At 51.2% G+C, this 19501-nt stretch overlaps 1 protein-coding gene across 1 annotated transcript in view; it reads right to left on the reverse strand.

The window, feature by feature from the left end:
- Positions 1 to 19501, reverse strand: part of PIK3R5 (phosphoinositide-3-kinase, regulatory subunit 5) — a 71023-nt gene that overhangs the window by 6678 nt on the left and 44844 nt on the right. The window contains exons 3-10 of the mRNA XM_005878851.2: positions 18075 to 18175; positions 15465 to 15533; positions 14120 to 14258; positions 4646 to 4715; positions 2127 to 2301; positions 1507 to 1660; positions 744 to 827; positions 7 to 481 (exon numbers count right to left, since the gene is read on the reverse strand). Coding sequence (XP_005878913.1) covers positions 7 to 481; positions 744 to 827; positions 1507 to 1660; positions 2127 to 2301; positions 4646 to 4715; positions 14120 to 14258; positions 15465 to 15533; positions 18075 to 18175 — 1267 coding nt within the window. The remainder of the gene's footprint in view (positions 1 to 6; positions 482 to 743; positions 828 to 1506; positions 1661 to 2126; positions 2302 to 4645; positions 4716 to 14119; positions 14259 to 15464; positions 15534 to 18074; positions 18176 to 19501) is intronic.

Raw genomic sequence — 19501 nt, forward strand, 5'->3', positions numbered from 1 at the left:
AGGGGCAGTGCCGAGTCCGGGCTGCCCTCCAGGCCGCGAGAGTCCCTCCGCAGCACCAGCTGGCTGGTGCTCTTGAACAGTTTGTAGATCCTGTTAAACTTCTGCCCGGGCCTGCGGTAGCCCCGGCGCTCCCGGCCGCCCGGCCTCTTGGGCCACTCCGGGGAGCTCTCCTCGCTGTCCTCCACGTAGCCGCTGTCCATGCCGTCCGACAGGCCCGAGACAAAGGAGGTCAGCAACTGGCTGGAGAGGGTGGCCCCCGAGGCCTGGGACGAGGCGAGGGACAGGGTGGAGTCACGGGAGGCCTCCGAGCTGGTGGAAAACAGTGAGTCCCTCTGGGCACACTGCCCATCCGTTTCCAAGTCCTCCTCCTCTTCCTCTTCCTCCTCCTCCTCTTCATCCTCGTCCTCGTCCTCGTCCTCGTCCCCCAGGAGCCCCGGCTCCAGCAGCTCCTGTTCCTTGAGCAGCATCTCCTTCAGGACGTCTGCACGGGAAAGGGAGGCACCGCTGGGTGTCCGGGCCGGGAAACCTCTCCCGCTCTCCTCTGGGAGGGCGACAGGTTCAGACAGAATGGACTTGGGGAGGAGGTGCCAGAAGGCGGATCAAGTCCAGCCCAGGACTCAGCGTGCAGCCCCCTGCCCTGCCCAGAGCCTGCTCAGGCCGGAGGGCTGGTGGGGAGTGGAGGCTGCTGCACAGACGGGCGGGAAGAAAGCCCAGGCCGCTGGGCTGGGGCCCCGGCTGCTTACCAAAGCTGTCCTGGTTCCAGCTGTAGGTGTAGCACCTGGCGACAGGGATGGGGATGGTGCGGAGCTTGCCTGGGTTCGCAGGATCTGTAAGAACAGGCGGGGCCGGCCCAGGTGAGGCCTGGGAAGGAGCCCTGAGATCGGCCAGCCCAGTGCCCTCGCCTTAAAGAAGAGGGCATAGTTGGGAGAGGATGGGCCAGGCCGAGAAGCTGGGTGGGCCAGGGCGGAGCTGGAGCTGAGAGCTGGGGTGCTGGCTCGCAGCCAGAGGGCACTGTGGGGTGCCATGCCCTTGTATACGCTGTGTAAATGTGGCGGCACACACTTTGCGCCTCCTTTTACAGGGGCCAAACAGCAAAACAAGGGCCCTCCCCCTTCAGATTCGAGGACGCCGTGTCCCTTCTTCTGCGGTAACACGGTGTGGAGAGGAAGTTTCCCAGGCTCCTCGGGGTGAGGTGTGGCCATGTGACCAAAGTGGGCCAAGGGGATATGGGTCGATGTGACACGCGCGACTTCCGTATTGTCTTCATGTCAAGTGAGAGGCCCTTGCCCTTGATTAGCACACGCTTTCCCTCTTCCCACAGCCCCACACGGTGTGCCCAGCCCTGACCCCGCAGGCAGGACCCGGGCACCAGCGTGGAGGACATGCTGAGGAGCGTGGTCCCCGAGGGATGGTGTGGAGCAGAGCCTCCAGGCCGACCTGGACTGCTCACGGTGGGAGCCAGAGCAGGCCACGGGGAAAGTGGGCCCCCCTGTCCCAGGGCCTCACCTAAGACATCGGGGAAGCCGGCTTTCTCTCCCACCGCCTTCAGCTTGGTCCTGAGCCACTGCCGGGCCTCGGCTGCATCCCCGATGCCAGAGGCCAGCTCCTGGGCCTCTGCCGTCTCCGTGTAGACGTCCTCGAGCTCGGCCAGGGCCTTGGACTGGAACCCCAGGAGGAGACCGGCTTGCTCCTGTGCCATGGCCGGCTGCCCGCCTCCACTTCCCAGGTCTTACCCAGGGCAGCAGGGCCCAGGCCCTCCCAGCCTCATCGCCCATCTCCACCCACAGCCCGGGAGCCAGGCCTGCCCCCAACCCCCCCGCTCAGGACATGGTCATGAGAGAAGGGCCCAGAGCAGAGGGTCTGTCCAGGGCCTGTCCCAGAGCTGGGGCCAGACACCAGTCTTCCAGCTTCAGTCTGAATCTCGTTCCCCTGAGGCGGGTCCCACCCACCCTGGTCAGGCCCCAGCACAACAGAGAGCCTCATGGCAGGGCCGGCTCTCCAACCACCACCCACCATGCCTCGGGGTGAGGGAGGCCAGTGTACCCTGGAGACTGCAGCCCTAAGATGGAGCAGACACAGGTCTGCGAGAAGGGGGCAGGGTGGACCCCCGGGCCCCAGACACATACCTGCAGCCTGCAGTGCAGACCCGCGAGGTCACAGTGGGCCCCGAAGGTAGCCTGGAAGGCGTGCAGGAGCAGGGTGATGTAGGCGCTATGGGGCGAGTGCCCGGGCGTGCTCAGCTTGTTGGCCACGGCGAGGAACTCCGCCTGCACCTCCACAGGGTTCAGCAGCAGCACGGTGCTGGGGGCACAGAGGAGTGGCTGTGGGCACCGGGGCGCCGCCACACGCCTCATGCTGGGGTTGGGTCCCTCCGAGGCCTGGGCCTCCTCACAGCCCGGGCAGGGCCTGAGGCCATGAGAGAGGTGGGGGCTCAAGGGTCCCGGTTCCAAGAGGAAAGTGTATGGTCTACTTTTGAGTATTTTTCACCCGGTGTTTTCAAAGACCCTTTCAACACTGAACTCAATTTTTTTAAAATAAGTTTTACCTTAATTTTTATATAAACATTTTTTTTCCCTCTACAGGACATCTGAATGGATATAAGATTACTCAAGAGAAGACTGTGTTTTAGGAGAGGTCGCTGGAAGCCAGGCGATCATTTTGGGAAGGGGACGCAGACAGACATATGCCGTGGTGCAGGGGGGCTGAAATTTTGGCCCCTGCCCTGCTCCTCAAGCCACGGGTTGCGGGGTGGGGTGGCATCTGCCAGGAGGAAGGCGGGCCAAGCCAGGGCTGCATCCGAGTCCTCTGCCCGGGGGACCCTCTTCTAACTGCCCGCGCATCACACAGGCCGGCACTGGCTGGGGAGGAGTGTGTGTCCAGCCACCTCCACCTCTCTCCCCGCTCCACCCCGGCTCCTCCTCGGTGCGTGTGAAATGCATTCATTATGAAAATTTCAAATAGACACAAATGTTGAGAACCGTGAACCCCGAGGTGTCAATTACTCAGTTAACGGTTAACAACCCAGGACGGTTCTCACGTCGCCCACGCCGACCCTCGTACTGCGTCTCCTGGAACGTGTCTGAGCCATCACGGTGCTCCTGCGCCCGCCCGTGCACGCTGTCATGCCCATGGCTTCCCTTCGTCGCACTCTCTCCCAAACCCACACCGTGAGCTGCATTCACACCAGTGCAAAGCAACGCCAGGCAGGCGACGCAACCCCCAGTCCCTGTGGGCATCTGCCCGGAGCGGGGCCCTGGGCTCAGGACCCGGCGCTGTCAGAGGCATCACCGTGGGGAGAAAACTATGTTTGATTTCTCTTTAGAAGAAAAAGGAGACAGGCTCACGTAAGCAGCCCCTCACTGAGCCCCTCTCCTTCACTGAGGGCTTGATCCCAGGTGCTGGGCACACAAGACCTCACTTTCCCCCACCTGACTCACTGTGTGCAGGACCAGCCCGGCCAGCCTGCGCCCTCGCCGCCTGCACGCCATCTCCGCTGGAAAACCGACCATCCCTCCCAACTCACGGAAAACAGGAGTGGGTTCCCCCTCAGCCCCGAGACCGTCTACTAACCTCTCAGAACCTCAGTTCCCCGACCTTTAAAATGCCTTTTCCACAAGGTCAGCACGAGGATTGCAGGAAGCAGCCATGCCCACAGCGGTGCCCAGAGCTCAGTAAGTGCCCGGACGATGTTGGTGAGCGTTCACCAGCCCCCTGACCCTGCCTGGGAGGGAGCTTATTTACTTGCTAAGCTAACATTTACAAATATGCTTGTCCCTCTGTCTCTCTCAGGACGTGCACTGCCTGGGGATGGGAGGGCGGGGTGACTATAGTTTCTGCTGCTGAAGCTGAAGCTGAAGCGTCTGGGCACCCAGGTGTCCGGGTGAGACAGCGCCCACACGCCCGGAGACCCGCCAGAGGGGCCTCGGAACGGAGGCTGCTCTCCTAGCGTTTGTCAAACTGCAGACCCGGACCCATGAGTGGGCAATGCAATCCATTTGCGGAGTCACCACCAGAATTGCCTTTTAATTGAAATGGAATAGAAGGGGACAGAGCCCACCCTAGGAGGTAAGGGTAAGTTTCAATTCATGAAACCTGTTTTAGCTGTGTGTGTGTGTGTGTGTGCCAGGCTGTCATAGAAAATGAATTCTTTATTGCAGATTCTGGTTAAAAAAAAAAAAGTTTGGAAAATGCTGCTTTAAAAACCGGCAGAAAGACACTGTGGGAAGAGCATGGGATTCCGAGGAGAACTGAGGTTCCGGTCCTGGCTCAGACACTCATTGCTGTGTGACCTTGGGGAAGTTACTTGGCCTCTCTGACCTTCAGTTTCCTCATCTGAAAAGTGGGGTGAAGTGAGGTAATGTGTGCCCAGCTCCTGGCATGATCAATGCAGGTGATTCTTAACCTTTTTTTTTTTTTTAAGTCTCAGACCTGTTTAGGAATCTGATGAAAGACCCAGAAAGCAGCTCTGTGCACAAAACATCACCAGCAATCCCGGGGTTCCAGGTCTAAGCCTGTTTGTGGGGGGCTTGGTTGGGGTGCAGCGAGAGAGGGATGCAGGGGTGCTGGAGCAGGAATGGTGAACAGTGGGCATAGTCCCATCCCCACCCCACCCCCATGCTGTTTCTCGCTCCCCAAGAGCACTCACACAGTGGAGCTGCGGTGACTCCGAAGGGGCAGACCCTGCTCAGCCCTCACCAGCCGCTGGTAGGAGATTCCTGTGGCCAAAGAAAAAGAACAGATTCACGCGGTTACCTGGTCCTTTGGCACTCGTGGCCTGCGCCTCACAGTGGCCGCACCGGACAGTTAGGATGGGAGTTCCTGGATGGGTCAGATCACGCCTGACGCCTACGGGGCCTCTGACAAGATGAGCCCCAGGCCCCACCTGGCTCCAGCCACCTGCCAAGCTTTGCTCCTCAGAGGCAGCGGGGCAGAGCACCCTGAGAGGAGAACCGAGGCCGGTCCCTGCTGTCCAGCAGTCCTGGCTCCTGTCACACTGCCCTCTCTCAGTCCCGGTGTCCGGCAGTGGGCACGCCGGGCCATCCCCTCAGCCTCAGCCCCTCCCACACTCTCTCCTTCCCCCAGCATCTTGGCCTGGCCTCCACAACTTTTCAGGGGCCACAGACCCCTGATGGGGTCCCTCCCAGACTGAGCCTCTGCACCCCCACCTCCCAGCCTTCCTCTCCGCCCCGTCCACCTGCCGGTCTCCTTGACTTCAAATGTGTGGAGAAATGGACTCAAGTGTTCCCTGCAAGTTGGCTCCGTTCTGCAGCTGGAAGCAGACCCTCCACAGAGTGTCTTCGGTTCTGTGTCACCCTCGGGAGGAGATGAAAGCACGTTTCGCTCTCCTCACTGACAAGGGTGACAGAGCAGGGGCTGGGCCTCAGGGGACAGCGCCCTTGTTAGAGCTTGGAAGTCTTTATGGGGTCCCTGTTTCCCTGTCGGGGGCAGGGCCAGCCCGGGCCGGTGGGAGTGGGGAGCAGGAAGGCGATCCACTCGGGAAGCGTTGCAGAAGCAGGAAGAAAGGCCCTGATGCTTGTCTAACACATGGAAGAAAATGGCCAATGTATGCATTCTGACTTAGCACCCAATTGCTTTGATCTGGGCCTTCTGCTTGGTGTTTCTTTTATGTAACTGTCACATGTTTGGACGTGACTGTTGTATCTGTTTTGATAGGAGAGTCCCCGGACAGTGGCTGTTCCTATCAGGACTGGGAACGCTGTCTGGCAGCTCTCACATACATACCCTTGTACTCTCGTATCCAAACGCTGGAGCGGATGAGGGTGCCCACTCTGCACGGGTTCCCCACGAGGAGCACACAGACAAGCCGCCTCCTCTTGACTCGTCTGCTCTTTCCTTTTACCATGGAACGTCTTAACCGTAACCCACACCCCACAGACTCGTCGCCTCGCCTCCCACTCTGCCTCGATGGACACAGGCCACGCAGCCGGCCACTCTCCTGGGGAGGGGAGCAGCCGGCAAGATCTCTCTCCCTCCATCAGGCCTCCTTCCAGATGCCAGCCATTGGCTTCCAATCCCATTGCCCTCCTGGACTGCCCTCCTGAGCTGCCCTCCTGAGCTGCCCTCCTGAGCTGCCCTCCTGAGCTGCCCTCCTGAGCTGCCCTCCTGAGCTGCCCTCCTGAGCTGCCCTCCTGAGCTGCCCTCCTGAGCTGCCCTCCTGAGCTGCCCTCCTGAGCTGCCCTCCTGAGCTGCCCTCCTGAGCTGCCCTCCTGAGCTGCCCTCCTGAGCTGCCCTCCTGAGCTGCCCTCCTGAAGTCACAACACCCTAGGCCTCAACCTTATCATCATTTTCCTTGAATTGCTTTTTCTTTTTTTTGGGTCTTTGATACTGTTGACCACTTTCTCCTTGAAGCTTGCTCTGCTCCATTAGTCTCCATGACAAGGAACATTCAGTCACATCTTGTATTTCTCTCCCTGTTTATCTTAGGACTAGAGCCCCAGTACCTGAAATTCGTGCACGGGTCGGGTTCCTAGGCCTGGCCAGTGATCAGGGCCAATCAGGCCTTCCTTCCCGCAGCTGCCGGCTGCCAGCCGGGCCTTCCTTCATTCCCCACTGTCCCCTGGTGGTCAGTGCATGTCATAGCGAGCCGTCGAACTCCTGGTTGGTCGAAGTCCCAAGGGGACAATTTGCATATTAGGCTTTTATTATATAGGATAATATCTGAATAGTCTCATTTGGGGATCGCAGTGCAGGTAGAGCTGAGAGCTGCCTCATATCAGCTAGGCAGACACCATACAACCTTGCCCTGTGCCTGATTTTGCTGTTGGGGGACTTTTTGAAGGAGGTCGGTGCCCCCGGGCACACCCTCGCCCAGAGGGAGTCATTTCCTCAGCTGGATATCCTGGTTGCCAACAGTCCCCAAGTGAAGCACAGAGCATCCGATGAGACTCCCCTACCCCCAACGAAGACATTAAAACCAAAAATCGGGTGGACGGCAATCCAGGGGTCAGAGTGAAAACAGCACAGACCCTCTCCTACTCGTGGTCCCATGAACATTCAGACTAGGCTTCTCCCATCTTTCTGCTCCTCCATCCCTGGCGGGAGACCTCGTCCTCAAGGTCATTTCATTGTCTAAGTCGGCTGCTGGAGTGCCGGCCATCAAGTCCTCATTCCAGTTAACAGGAGGAAGTGAGGGGGCGGGGTGTAAAAAGTATAAGCCACTGTTATTTCAGACTTTCTTTTATAGGCAGCTGGCTCAACTAATCACACCCTGTGATTTCTGGAACATCTGCCTTCCACTCCTTCCCTGAGTCTCCCCCTATAGTATCGTGATATAATGAAGAATATATATTTGTATTTATTATATGTATATGTTCATCCCCAGTTCCTGGGACAGAGCTCCTAAAATCCTTGTCATGTCCTGAGTGAGGGGTGAGAGGAGCATCTAAATAAGCCCCTTTAACTGGACCTGAGTTTATGCTAATGAGGTGACTCTGGGTGGGTCCCTAGATAGCTTCCAGCAGGGGGCTGGGTGCCCTCTGGAACCAGCCCTGTGATTGATTCGAGGGCTGGAACGTTGTGACCTCCCCCAGCAACCTTCAGCGGGGGGAGGGGCTGGAGATAGAGGTAATCACCAAAAGCCAAGATTGAGTCAATCATGCCTACTTAGTAGGACCTCCACGAAACCCCTAAACCCGTGGTCGGCAAACTGCGGCTCGCGAGCCACATGCGGCTCTTTGGCCCCTTGAGTGTGGCTCTTCCTAAGCCTTAGGAGTACCCTAATTAAGCTAATAACAATGTACCTACCTATATAGTTTAAGTTTAAAAAATTTGGCTCTCAAAAGAAATTTCAATCGTTGTACTGTTGATATTTGGCTCTGTTGACTAATGAGTTTGCCAACCACTGCCCTAAACAATGGGGTTCAGGAAGCCCCCAGGGTGGCGGTGAACCCCAACTCCACAGGGTAGAAGCTCCTACACTCAGGACCCCTCCAGACCTCGCCCTCTGTACCCCTTCACCCGGCTGTTCCTCGGTATCCTTCATAGTATCCTTTCCAATAAACCAGTGAACGTAAGTAAAGTGCTCTCCTACTTCTAGGAGCTGTTTTAGCAAATTACTGCACCTGAGGAGGGAGCGCTGGGAAACCCTGATTTGTAGCTGGTTGGTCAAAAGCCAGGGAGACCTGGGCTTATGGTCAGCACCTGAAGTGGGGCCAGTCTTGCGGGACTGAGCCCTCCACTGCGGGGTCTGTGCTGACTCCAGGTGGTTAGTGTCAGAATTGGATTGAATCTGTGGACACCCAGCTGGTGTCTGGGGAGCTGGAGGACGGGCGTGTGGGGGAAAGACTCCCATGTATCCGGGGTCGGAGTAAAAACAGCACGGACCCTCTCCTACTAGTCCGTGTTGGTTGACTTTCCTTTAAGAGACCTAAACCTTTCATTCCATAATCAGAGACAAAAAGTAGAAGATGCAAATGTTTATGATCAGTTATGTCCCAAGAGAAACGTATTGCCACCGAAGAATATTCACAATTCTCTTGCCACCAGTTGACAGGCAGAGCTGACCTCATCAGGTTTTTTCCTGATTGGCAGGAGGTCCAGGGTGGGAGGGCACTAGGCGATAGGAAAGGGACAGGAGAAACTGCCCAAGGGCAGAAGGTGCTGGGGAGCCAGCAGGGCCCGGGGCCTGTCAGTCATGCAGTCCCCTGCCTGGGTCTTTTGAAAGAAACACAGCATTTTGCAAAGTGAGAAGGTAGTTTTTTTTTGACTTGAGCAGACGTGGGTTCAAGTGGTAGAACTCTTGTTAGCTATGTGACCACGGAAAAGCTCCTTAATTGTGTGGCACTCAAGTTTCATTATCTGAAAGATGGAAATACTAGTGACTATCCAGGGGGCTGTCGGAGGATGGATGGGACCGATTCTTAGCAATGTTGAATGCACCGTAAGCACAGGTAATGCAGCCATTGCCACCATCACCACCACCACCACCACCACCACCACCACCACCACCACCATCAACAACAATTTCAGTCCTGCTTTGATGAGGAAAGCTTATGCAACCTGTCCCCAGGTCACCAACTAATAAGTAACAAAACAGATGTCTTTGTCATACCAAGGCCCGTGTTTCTCCTCTCACACCTGGCTTTATAGCTTGGGCAAGAAACAAACTTCTCCCAGTCTTGGTTGTGTCATGCACAAAATGGAAGTAATATTGCTTTTCCCTCTTACGTCATGGGGCCGTGGTCTGGGTGAGATGCAGGCATTGAGGCTGTGGCACTCTGAGTGACTCACACATCTGATGCCCACTGTCACCCCTCAGGATTACAGATAAATTCTTTGCAGGCAAGTATTGTGCTGAGCGCAGCCATGTGGTCACAGCATAAATATTCAACAAACATGTGGGCTTAACCCCAGAGGGTTGTGGTGGGCAGGACCTGGTAGCACTGATGTGAGGTTTCCTGCCAGCCCCAGAGCGGAGCCAGTAGGCACCCTATTGGGGGTGGAGTCAGGAAGAAGGGGGAGGCCCGGGGCTTCATAACCTGCCCACTTCCTCTGCTACCCAGCCACATCAAAGTGGAGTAAACTGTTTCATTCATCTCCATGGCAACTCGCTCCCTAAGGCTCCCTGGGTGGAGGGCCCAGCTCTTCAGGTCCCTGGTCATCTTTCTGTGACCTTGCCAGGACCTCTCTCTTAAGCCAACACACCCCAAACCCTACTGCCCAAGCAACGTGAAATCAACGTAGGTCAGCATGTAGCCTCGAAAACTGCTCTGAGAGGGAGGGATCCTCCTCCCATTTTACAGATGAGGAAACTGAGGCTCCCATAAGTAAAACGTCTTTCCAACGGCCCCGCAGCTCCAGGACTTGAAACCACTGAGGTCTAATACCTAGTACTGGTAACCGCCAAGTGATTGAGCCTCAGCTTCTCCTCCCAGAGCTCATTCCGGCCTCCATTCCAGCCCCTCCCTGGTTCCTCCCATTGCCTCTCTCGGTTGGGCTCACTAGGGGTGGGGCACTCAGCCACATGCCTCTACGAAACCACACTGAAGCATTTTCTAACAAGCCCACTTAAGGCTCCTGTAGATGAGGGTCAATTTTGTTCAACTTACTATTTGCTGTTGATGAGGGCTCAGGTTCTGTGAAATCAGGGGTTAACGTGTGAATGTGAGATGAGTGTTTTGTTCCAGACAAAAGATGCCCTCAAAGGTTACAGTTTTATTCTCCTCGATGACATTAACTAATTTGGTATCTAGTTTTGCACCCTTATTCTAGCTTGCATGAGAAACCCGTATCAGTTTCTCGCACCCTCCTCTACACCAGCTCTGTCGTGTCGCTGGTTCCCTCGGAGACGGGTTGAACACATCTGGGGCACGGGCTCGCTGTGCATTTGTATGAGAGCTTGGTTTTTGTTTGAAGACGACTCTCTGACATGAGAAGGAGATGGTTTCCTGTTTCAGTTCTGCTTTCCCTGGAAGAGAAGTTCCTAGCACGGGCAGGCTGGCCTGAGCCCCTCTCCACACATCTGCCTTCTCCTGGGTCACCGGCATATCTGAGGCCTCGCGTGGTCCCTGGACATGGTCCCTGGAGGGGCAAGAGTGCCACGGGTCCTCCCTGCTCTGGGTCCAGCTCCAGCTGCTGCTCTGCCTGGCTCTTGTCCCCCAGGCTTAGAACCCCATGTCCCAGCATCTGGGCCTCGCCACAGCCCGCCCCTCTGCTCCCCATCTGCTCGCTGGGCTGCCCAGAACAGAGTTCCTGCTCAGCTGCCCACAAAAACACTTCCAGGCATAGCGTGCATTCAGCGGAGGAGGGCCAGCTGGCTCCACTCGAAATCGGGAAGCGGTCGCCCCACATTCAGGTGACGGCCCTCCCCCAACCCAACATCGCCCTTGGCCATTTCAAAGAAAGAAAGGGTTGTTTAAATCTTTGGTATAGACCTGTGGTCTGCAAACTGCGTTCGCGAGACACATGCGGCTCTTTGGCCCCTTGAGTGTGGCTCTTCCTAAGCCTTCGGAGTACCCTAATTAAGTTAATAACAATATACCTAACTATATAGTTTAAGTTTAAAAAATTTGGCTCTCAAAAGAAATTTCAATCGTTGTACTGTTGATATTTGGCTCTGTTGACTAATGAGTTTGCCGACCACTGGTATAGACAGAAGGTCCTGCCAAGGCACGTGCATTGAAATCTTTTCCGTCTAAATCAGGGGTCCTCAAACTACGGCCCGCGGGCCACATGCAAATACAAATATTGTATTTGTTCCCGTTTTGTTTTTTTACTTCAAAATAAGATATGTGCAATGTGCATAGGAATTTGTTCATAGTTTTTTTTTAAACTATAGTCTGGCCCTCCAACGATCTGAGGGACAGTGAACTGGCCCCCTGTTTAAAAAGTTTGAGGACCCCTGATTTAGGGTGCCTTGGAAAGTTAGGTTGGCAGTTTCTCGATTCATCATGTGCCCAAGCACCTCCTAGTTCAATACCTTCTCCTCAGGGTCTTCCTGATTTCTTAATTCTTCCACCACGTCTCTCCCATAAAGTGAGGTTCATGCAATAGGTAGACTTGGGTGATGGCCAACCTCAGCCTGTGCCTGCTCTGCTCTGTACATACATAGTATTTTGGGGCCTGGTTTTTTAAAGATTCAAGTTACTCAACATCTTCTGATCTCAGTAATTACATTTCTATATGATGGACTAGCATTCCACCAAATGACTTTGCTACACTATACTCAGCCATGTGCAATATTTAGGTTTTTTGGAATTGGTTGATTACTAGAAAGAACTCATCGATGAACATCCTTGTAGGAAAATCGTTGCATAGCCATAATTGCTCAAATTTCTAGGAATGCAATTGCTTTGTGAAAGGATATTCTTTTTAATATTTTAGAGAACACAGCCCCCCTTTTCCTGACCAATACTTGCTTTTTTTTTAATCTTTGCCAATTTGTTAGGGGAAAACGGTGTCTCACTGTTAAGTTTTGCATTTTCTTTATTACTAATGAGGGTGAATATCTTGAGAGTTGTTCCTCAGATGTTTTTAGTTCTTTTTTTGATGTGCTTAAAGCATGCTTCGTCACATTTTCATTGGTGGGTTGGCCTATTTTTAATTGACTCAAAAGAACTCTTCATGGATTTGAATACTATTTTTATTGATTAGTTTGTCATTTACCTTTCACTTATAGTGGGTTTTGCCAAATAAAGAGCTTTAAATTTTATGCTCTCAAATCTGTTGGCCTTTTATAATTTTTGTCTTGAAGAAACAATCCTTCTCCATTCTAAGCTCAGGTGACCTATTTTTCTTCTATGACTTTTATGGTCTTGTTTCTACACTTAAGCTTTTAATCCATCTGTAAGTTATTTTTATAAAACTCAATTTTGTTTTTTGAAGATAAAATTCTAACTCATTTTTTATGGTCTCTCCATTATCCTGATATCATTTATTAAATGACCAATTTTTTTTCAGGACCCATTTGAGGATGCCACTTTGTTATATAACAATTTTTTACTATTTCATTGTTCCTAGCTATTCTATTTTGTTCCATTATTCATGTATTCTTTTCCCAATAGTGTATGATTTTCATAACTACATATAGCCTTAGGGTACCTTCAAAGACCTAGTAAGGAAATATCCATCCTTACTCTTCTTTAAGAATACATAAATATATATCAAACGCATGGGTAAATGCTATTGTAGGGCACTGATGGACTTTCTCTATTTTGTTAAATTGTAAAAGATGTTGATGTATTTTGATCATGGTAACACCTGATATTATTATAATATTGACTCAATCTAGCAACATGTGTTTTAAATTATTATCCTTTGGTTAAATTTGTTTCTTCTATGTAGGTTAGTTGCATTTATTTTATATTTGTAGTCGCTATTGCAAATTGTTGTGGGTTTTTTTTTTCATGTCTTCTAACTGGTTAATGCCATTATATGGCAAAGCTCTTAGCTCCGTGTTTACCAGTCTGACAGTCCTTCAGGTGATCCTCTTAGTCTTGATAAATAAGCAATTGTTTGATTTCTACCTATTAAAATTTTATCTTCTCTGGAAAAGGAAATATTCTTTATTTTTTTGCATAGGCAAAATCATTGTAAGCATGAAGAGAAAGATTATTGACTAAATGGAAATGCCTCTAGTATTAAGAACACTTCCGTATATTAAAAGTTTTCATATATTAGAGGGGTATTAAATATTAGGAACGGATATTGAATTTTATCCATTCAGTTGTTTCCTGACTTCATTCCTTTGAGCCTCTGATGGGATGAATTGCTCTAATATCACACTACCTCTCAGGACATCATACTTGATTATGATTTCTCTTGCTCTGCAATAGTTTTCTTCTACCTCATTTGCATGTGTATGATAGCACCTGCAATTTCTCAAGAATTCCTACTTTTCAGACTCTACATATGAAAACTTAGTACCAGGCCCCTGTCCACACCTGTCATGGCGCCCTGTCCACACCTGTCCATTCCCAACACCAGCCACCTTCCGTGGCCAGACTGAACCTGTCCACACATACATTTCCCCCACGTGCTCCTGAGGCAGAGAACACGGGAGGGCCTCGTGTCAACATGGGCTTCGCTGTCGGACCTGGGCAGCCTCAGAGACCACTTGCATAACCAGAACAGAGGCACAGGCCGCATGGTGTGGTCTCCTTGCCCTGAACGCCTGCTCAGCCTCCCCTGAGAAGTCCTCTGTTTTTTCCCCTTTTTATCCTTTCCTGAGGACAATTTCTGATTTTCAAAGAGAAGGGAAGGGAAAGAGACAGAGAAAGGAAAACATCGATCAGTTGCCTCCCACAGGCTGGGTCGGGATCAGGAATCAAACCCATTACCCAGGTATCTGCCCTGGCCGGGAATCGAACCCACAACCTTTCAGTGTAACTGGACGAAACTCCTACCAATTGAGCAACACCGGGCAGGACAAGAATTCCCCCTTGAGTTACTGCCTACGTTCACTGCTTTCAGCCATCTGATGCTGGTGCACATAGATACACACAGCACCATAAAGAGGAGACTCCAAGGTTTTGAATCGGGGCCATGGGCAGGTACGAGCTGAAGGTTGAGAGGCGAGGAGGATCACAGCCCAAGAGCAGTTCCAGAAGAACCTCCTGCCTGCATGATCCCTGCTCCCCGCGCAAGCTGCCTCAGCACTGACCTGGGGCCTTGAGCTCAGCGTCGATGAAGGTGAGCAGCTCCTGGCTGATGCTGCAGTAGGGAACGGGCCAGGTCAGGAATCGGTGGTAGGTGCCGGCTGCTTTCAGAAGAAGGTCTGAGTCCGGCGGGAAGTGTGGTGTCTGCAATGCAGAGGGAGAGGCAAGCAGAGAAGTCTGGGTGGGAGAAAGTGCACTGATATTCCAGAGCAGAACCTGCTACTTTTCTGGAATGTTCCACAAAGGGCACACATTTCCCCGCAGCTGCAATGTCCAAGAACAAGGTCAAGAAGGACTGGAAGTAACCCACAGGCAGTGAGTTACACATAGGCAAGAGGGTATCAGGGGTGTCTCTACCGTAAGGGCCTTGGTTTTATTAAAGTAACACAATTTACCCAGTTCAGGAGAGCAGCGCTCTGAAAAGCTGGAGTCATCTTAAATGGGGCTGCTGCTGCCTCTCAAATGTCTAAACCAGTGGTCGGCAAACCGCGGCTCGCGAGCCACATGCGGCTCTTTGGCCCCTTGAGTGTGGCTCTTCCACAAAATACCACGTGCGGGCGCGCACGTACAGTGTGATTGAAACTTCGTGGCCCGTGTGCAGAAGTCGGTATTTTGTAGAAGAGCCGGTATTTTGTGGAAGAGCCACACTCAAGGGGCCAAAGAGCCGCATGTGGCTCGCGAGCCGCGGTTTGCCGACCACTGGTCTAAACCACATTTATCCTTACTAGAGGGAAACACTTCTCTGTGAAGTGAATTGACTCAATGTACACGGACTCATTTGATGCCCCCGGCCTGGCGAATAGGGGGTGATCACATTGGGTAAAACTGACGGCTGGGGCACAAAGTGAGGTGGGCATAGAAGCTGTTTAACGGGTCTACTCCATGGCTTGTGAGAGGCTGTGACTGGTTCCTCCATGGGCGCCAGATGTGCCAGGCACAACAGCATCCACGAGTTACTGGAGACTCTCAAGACGGCTTATCAGCGGTTCTCAACCTGTGGGCCGCGACCCCTTTGGCGGTCGAACGACCCTTTCACAGGGGTCGCCTAAGACCATCCTGCATATCAGATATTTACATGACGATTCATAACAGTAGCAACATTACAGTTATGAAGAAGCAACGAAAATAATTTTATGGTTGGGTCACAACATGAGGAACGGTATTTAAAGGGCCAGAAGGTTGAGAACCACTGGCTTAGCTGAAGCCATCAGAAGGTTGACAGGCATCAGGTGTCATTGATTGACAGTTTCTCTCAGTGTTTATCCTCAGAGTCGTGAGGGCTATGCCTGCCCTGTGCGGGTTGTTCTCTCTCCTCCCCCAGCTCCCAGCCTGGCCCACCCTGGAACTTACACAGAGGACAGTGGAGTAGAAGAGCAGGGCCAGGGGCGTGAAGAGGTCATAGGAACCCTTCTCTTGGACCTGTGGAGAGGACAGGAGAGGAGGGTGAGGCTCACTCACGGGTGCAGAACAGAGCAGCGCGTCCTTGTTTTATTGTTGTTGTTTTTTAAATACATTTTTATTGATTTCAGGGTGAAGGGTGAGGGAGAGAGAGATAGAAACATCAATGATGGGAGAGAATCATTGATTGGCTGTCTCCTGCACGCCACCCCTGGGGATCAAGCCCACAACATGGGCATATGCCCTGACTGTGACCTCCTGGTTCATAGATCAATGTTCAACCACTGAGCCATGCAATGCAACCACCAGAAAAAATCCTGACTAGAAAATTAGAAATTAGAAAAAAACTCCACGCACAACGGCCCCTTCCAAACTCAACCACTGCTAAAGTTTCAACGTACTTCTCCTTACAGTGTTTCTCTGTGTATTTTCCTCTGCAAAGTCATCGTAGTGTGCATATTTTTACTCTTAATGTCTTTTACATGTAATATTATAGATGAGTTTCTGTTTTGTTACATGATCTCTAAGCCCACCTCTTGTTCCCCTTCTGGCTATACATTTACCTGTTACCTGCATTGTAAAGTTGTTTTTTTTTCCAGTCTGTTGTTTGCTTTTAAATGTATGGATTATTTGTGTACATAAATTATGTGTTAATTTTTTCCTTTATGGATGTTTGCTTTGTCATGCAAGGATCATGTGAATACTCATATATTTTCTTTGAAGCTTTATTTTCTTAAATTTAAGTCTTTAAGACATCGAAAATTCCATTTGCTGTATGGTATGAATTAGGATTCTCACTCTGTGTTTCTCCAAGTGTTTCATCAATTTCCCCTAAGCCATTTAATAAATATTACTGTTGTAATTTTATTACATATTCAATTGTGTTAATACCCTTGGATAATATCCATTATTTTTATTAGCTGTATAATATTCCTTCTGGTAGATACCTATACTGTATTAGTTTCATTTTAGACATTTGAGGTTATTTCTTGCTATATAATTACTTTTGCAATGAAAACTTTTGAGCAAATTTCTTTTTCTATAATTTGTATGATTTATTAATTACTTTTGCAATTTAATTACTTTTGAAAACCTTTGAGCAAATTTCTTTTTCTATAATTTGTATGATTTATCTAGGATACAGTTCAAGAAGTGGAATCAATCGAGAGTATAAACATACTTACGATCTTTTAAACATATTGCCCCATTGCTTTCCAAAAGGATTTTGCCACTTATAAGCTCTCATATGTTCGAAAGTGCCAGCTTCACTACAACCTTCTCTGCATTGCTTATTATAATTTTTTGCTAATTTGCTAGGCAAAGGCTGTCTCGTTATGGTTTTAATTTGCATTTGTTCTATTATCACAGGGGCAACATTTTTCCTGTATATGTTTAAAGTTCTAGTTATTCTTTTGTGCACTGTCTTTTTTAGAGCGCTCACCCACCACAGCACATACACACCTGAGCGTGGGATTTGGACTTCTTCGGCCTTTCAGCCCCGTCTAGAGCTCACGGGCTGAAGCCTCAGCGACAGCCCCACAACCCCACTGCCTGGTGACCTCGCAGGCTCAAATGTAAGGTTCTCCTTTTCTTTTTCCTGAATAGACCATGTGCCTGCTCCCCTGTCACTGCACAGTAGTTGATCCTTTACATTTGGGGTGTGCGTTAAGCACTCCAGGGGAGGGTCAGCTCTCCTAAGTGGGTTTGCATATAAATGCACCAGGTAAATGGTGGTGCTAGAGCTGGGACCTTGGGAGTCTTGATAAACCAGTACGTTCTTCTTATAGGTAAAGGGTCAGCTAATAGAGAAAGGCCAATGTTTTGCAACTCAGTCATGTATTAAAAAGCAAAACTTTAGCTCAGCTGGTGTGGCTCAGTGGTTGAGCGTCAACCTATTACACCAGGAGGTCACAGTTCGATTTCCAGTCAGGACACATGCCGGGTTGCAGGCTGGATCCCTAGTAAGGGGCGTGCAGGAGGCAGCGGATCAATGATTCTCTCATCATTCATGTTTCTATCTCTCTCCCTCTCCCTTCCTCTCTGAAATCAATAAAAAAATTGAAAACACACACAAATAACAACAACAACAACAAAACTTTAAAGAGAATTCTTCAGGAAAGAGCCATAATCCTCCTTAGGGACTCAGCTGTCCTGGAACCCCAGCCCAGCCCAGCTCTGACTGCACTCTTCCTCTTAGACGTAAAGGCCCATTTACTGACCTGTTAGAGGAGGTCTGGGTTTACCTCTCCAATCAGTCTTTGTTTTCATGGATCTTTTTGAGGAAAGGAATCCAGCAAGGCTTCCTCCCCTTTTCTAGTCAATACCTTGACATACACGCAAGCAGCTTAAAGGACCCTGGCTCACGTACCACGTGTTCTCATTGAGAGGCCCACATCCCTGCCCAGAACCCTTCGATCCATGGCTGACACCGAGCTCGCAGGTTCCCAGAGCCTTTGCCAAGCCCCTCTGCGGCCCAGGCACCCCAGAACCGACATTCTGTGGGGGCCTCTTTCTTGACCACGCGGCTGATCCCAGCTCACCGTCACCCCTGGCCAGCCTCACCTCTTGTGTCTTCTGCAGGATCTGCTCCAGGAGGATGAGGAAGTGGCCCGGGTCCCTGCTGACCAGCTCCTGCAGGCTCCAGCAGTTCAGGCACAGCCCGGCTGGGAAGGGAACGGCCAGTGGTCAGATTCCTTTATGAAGTAAGAGGCTCCGAAAATCGTATCAACACTCAACCCTATCGTGCCCATTAAGACATAATGACAAGATTTTTATTCTTGGAAACTCAAGAGACACAGAGGGGTTGGGGTCCCCCTTAAAGGCTAATGAGTGGCCACGATTCTCGTCCCTGAACCTCCCTCCAGAGGGCACCAGGTCTCCCACCACCACCTGCCCCGCTTCCTACAGGGGGAGCTGGGAAGGAGGCCAGAGGCAGCGACTGCTGGAAGAATAGGGAGAGGAGCCACGGTGACCCCCCCACCCCACCCCAACACAGGCTGAGTCCCTGACAGCCGGGGACTTCCCGGGACTGCCTGGACTGGAGCCCAGGAGCGCCCCACCCCACCCAACACAGGCTGAGTCCCTGACAGCCGGGGACTTCCCGGGACTGCCTGGACTGGAGCCCAGGAGCGGGAAGCCACATTCATTTCTATTTTGAAAGTTAGAATGAACACTTGGTCATTCTAACTTCCCCACACTTTCTTATTGTGTCAATAAGAATTCTAATTTCTATTTCCCTGCTGTCAGCAAGGGTAATCCCCTAAAAATTAAAGGAGTGGTCATGGAGGCGCTTGTGCATGCATGTGTGTGTATGCATGTGTGTATGTGTGTATGTGTGTATGTGTGTATATGTGTGTATGTGTGTGTTTGTGCATGTGTGTGTATGTGTGTGTGCATGCATGTGTGTATGCATGTGTGTATATGTGTATGTGTGTGTTTGTGTGTGTGTGTTTGTGCATGTGTGTATGTGTGTATGTGTGCGTTTATGTGTGTATGTGTGTATGTATGTATGTATGTGTCTGTGTATGTATGTGTGTGTCTGTGTCAGTGTGTCTGTGTGTATGTGTGCGTTTATGTGTCTGTGTATGTGCATGTGTGTGTGTATGTGTATGTGTGTGTGTGAATGTGTGTGTGTATGTGTGTATGTGTGTGTGTGTATGTATGTGTGTATGTGTGTGTGTGTGCGCGTGTGTGTGTGTGCAGTGAGAGCAGCAGGGGCAGAAGTGGTTATACCAGGGGTTTCATGGAGCTCCAGCCCCTCCTCATGGTGGAGGCTCCTTCCAAAGTCCTGGAGGCCCGTATGTATGTGTCTGTGTATGTATGTGTGTCTGTGTATGTGTGTATGTGTGCGTTTATGTGTCTGTGTATGTGTGTATGCGTGTGTACATGTGTGTGTGTATGTGTGTGTATGAATGTGTGTGTGAATGTGTGTGTGTGTGTGTGTGTATGTGTGTGTGTGTGTGTGTGTGTTTACTCAGTGTTTCACAGCA

This window comes from Myotis brandtii, unplaced genomic scaffold (genome assembly GCF_000412655.1).
Source record: "Myotis brandtii unplaced genomic scaffold, ASM41265v1 scaffold573, whole genome shotgun sequence".
NCBI classification, from domain to species: Eukaryota; Metazoa; Chordata; class Mammalia; order Chiroptera; family Vespertilionidae; genus Myotis; species Myotis brandtii.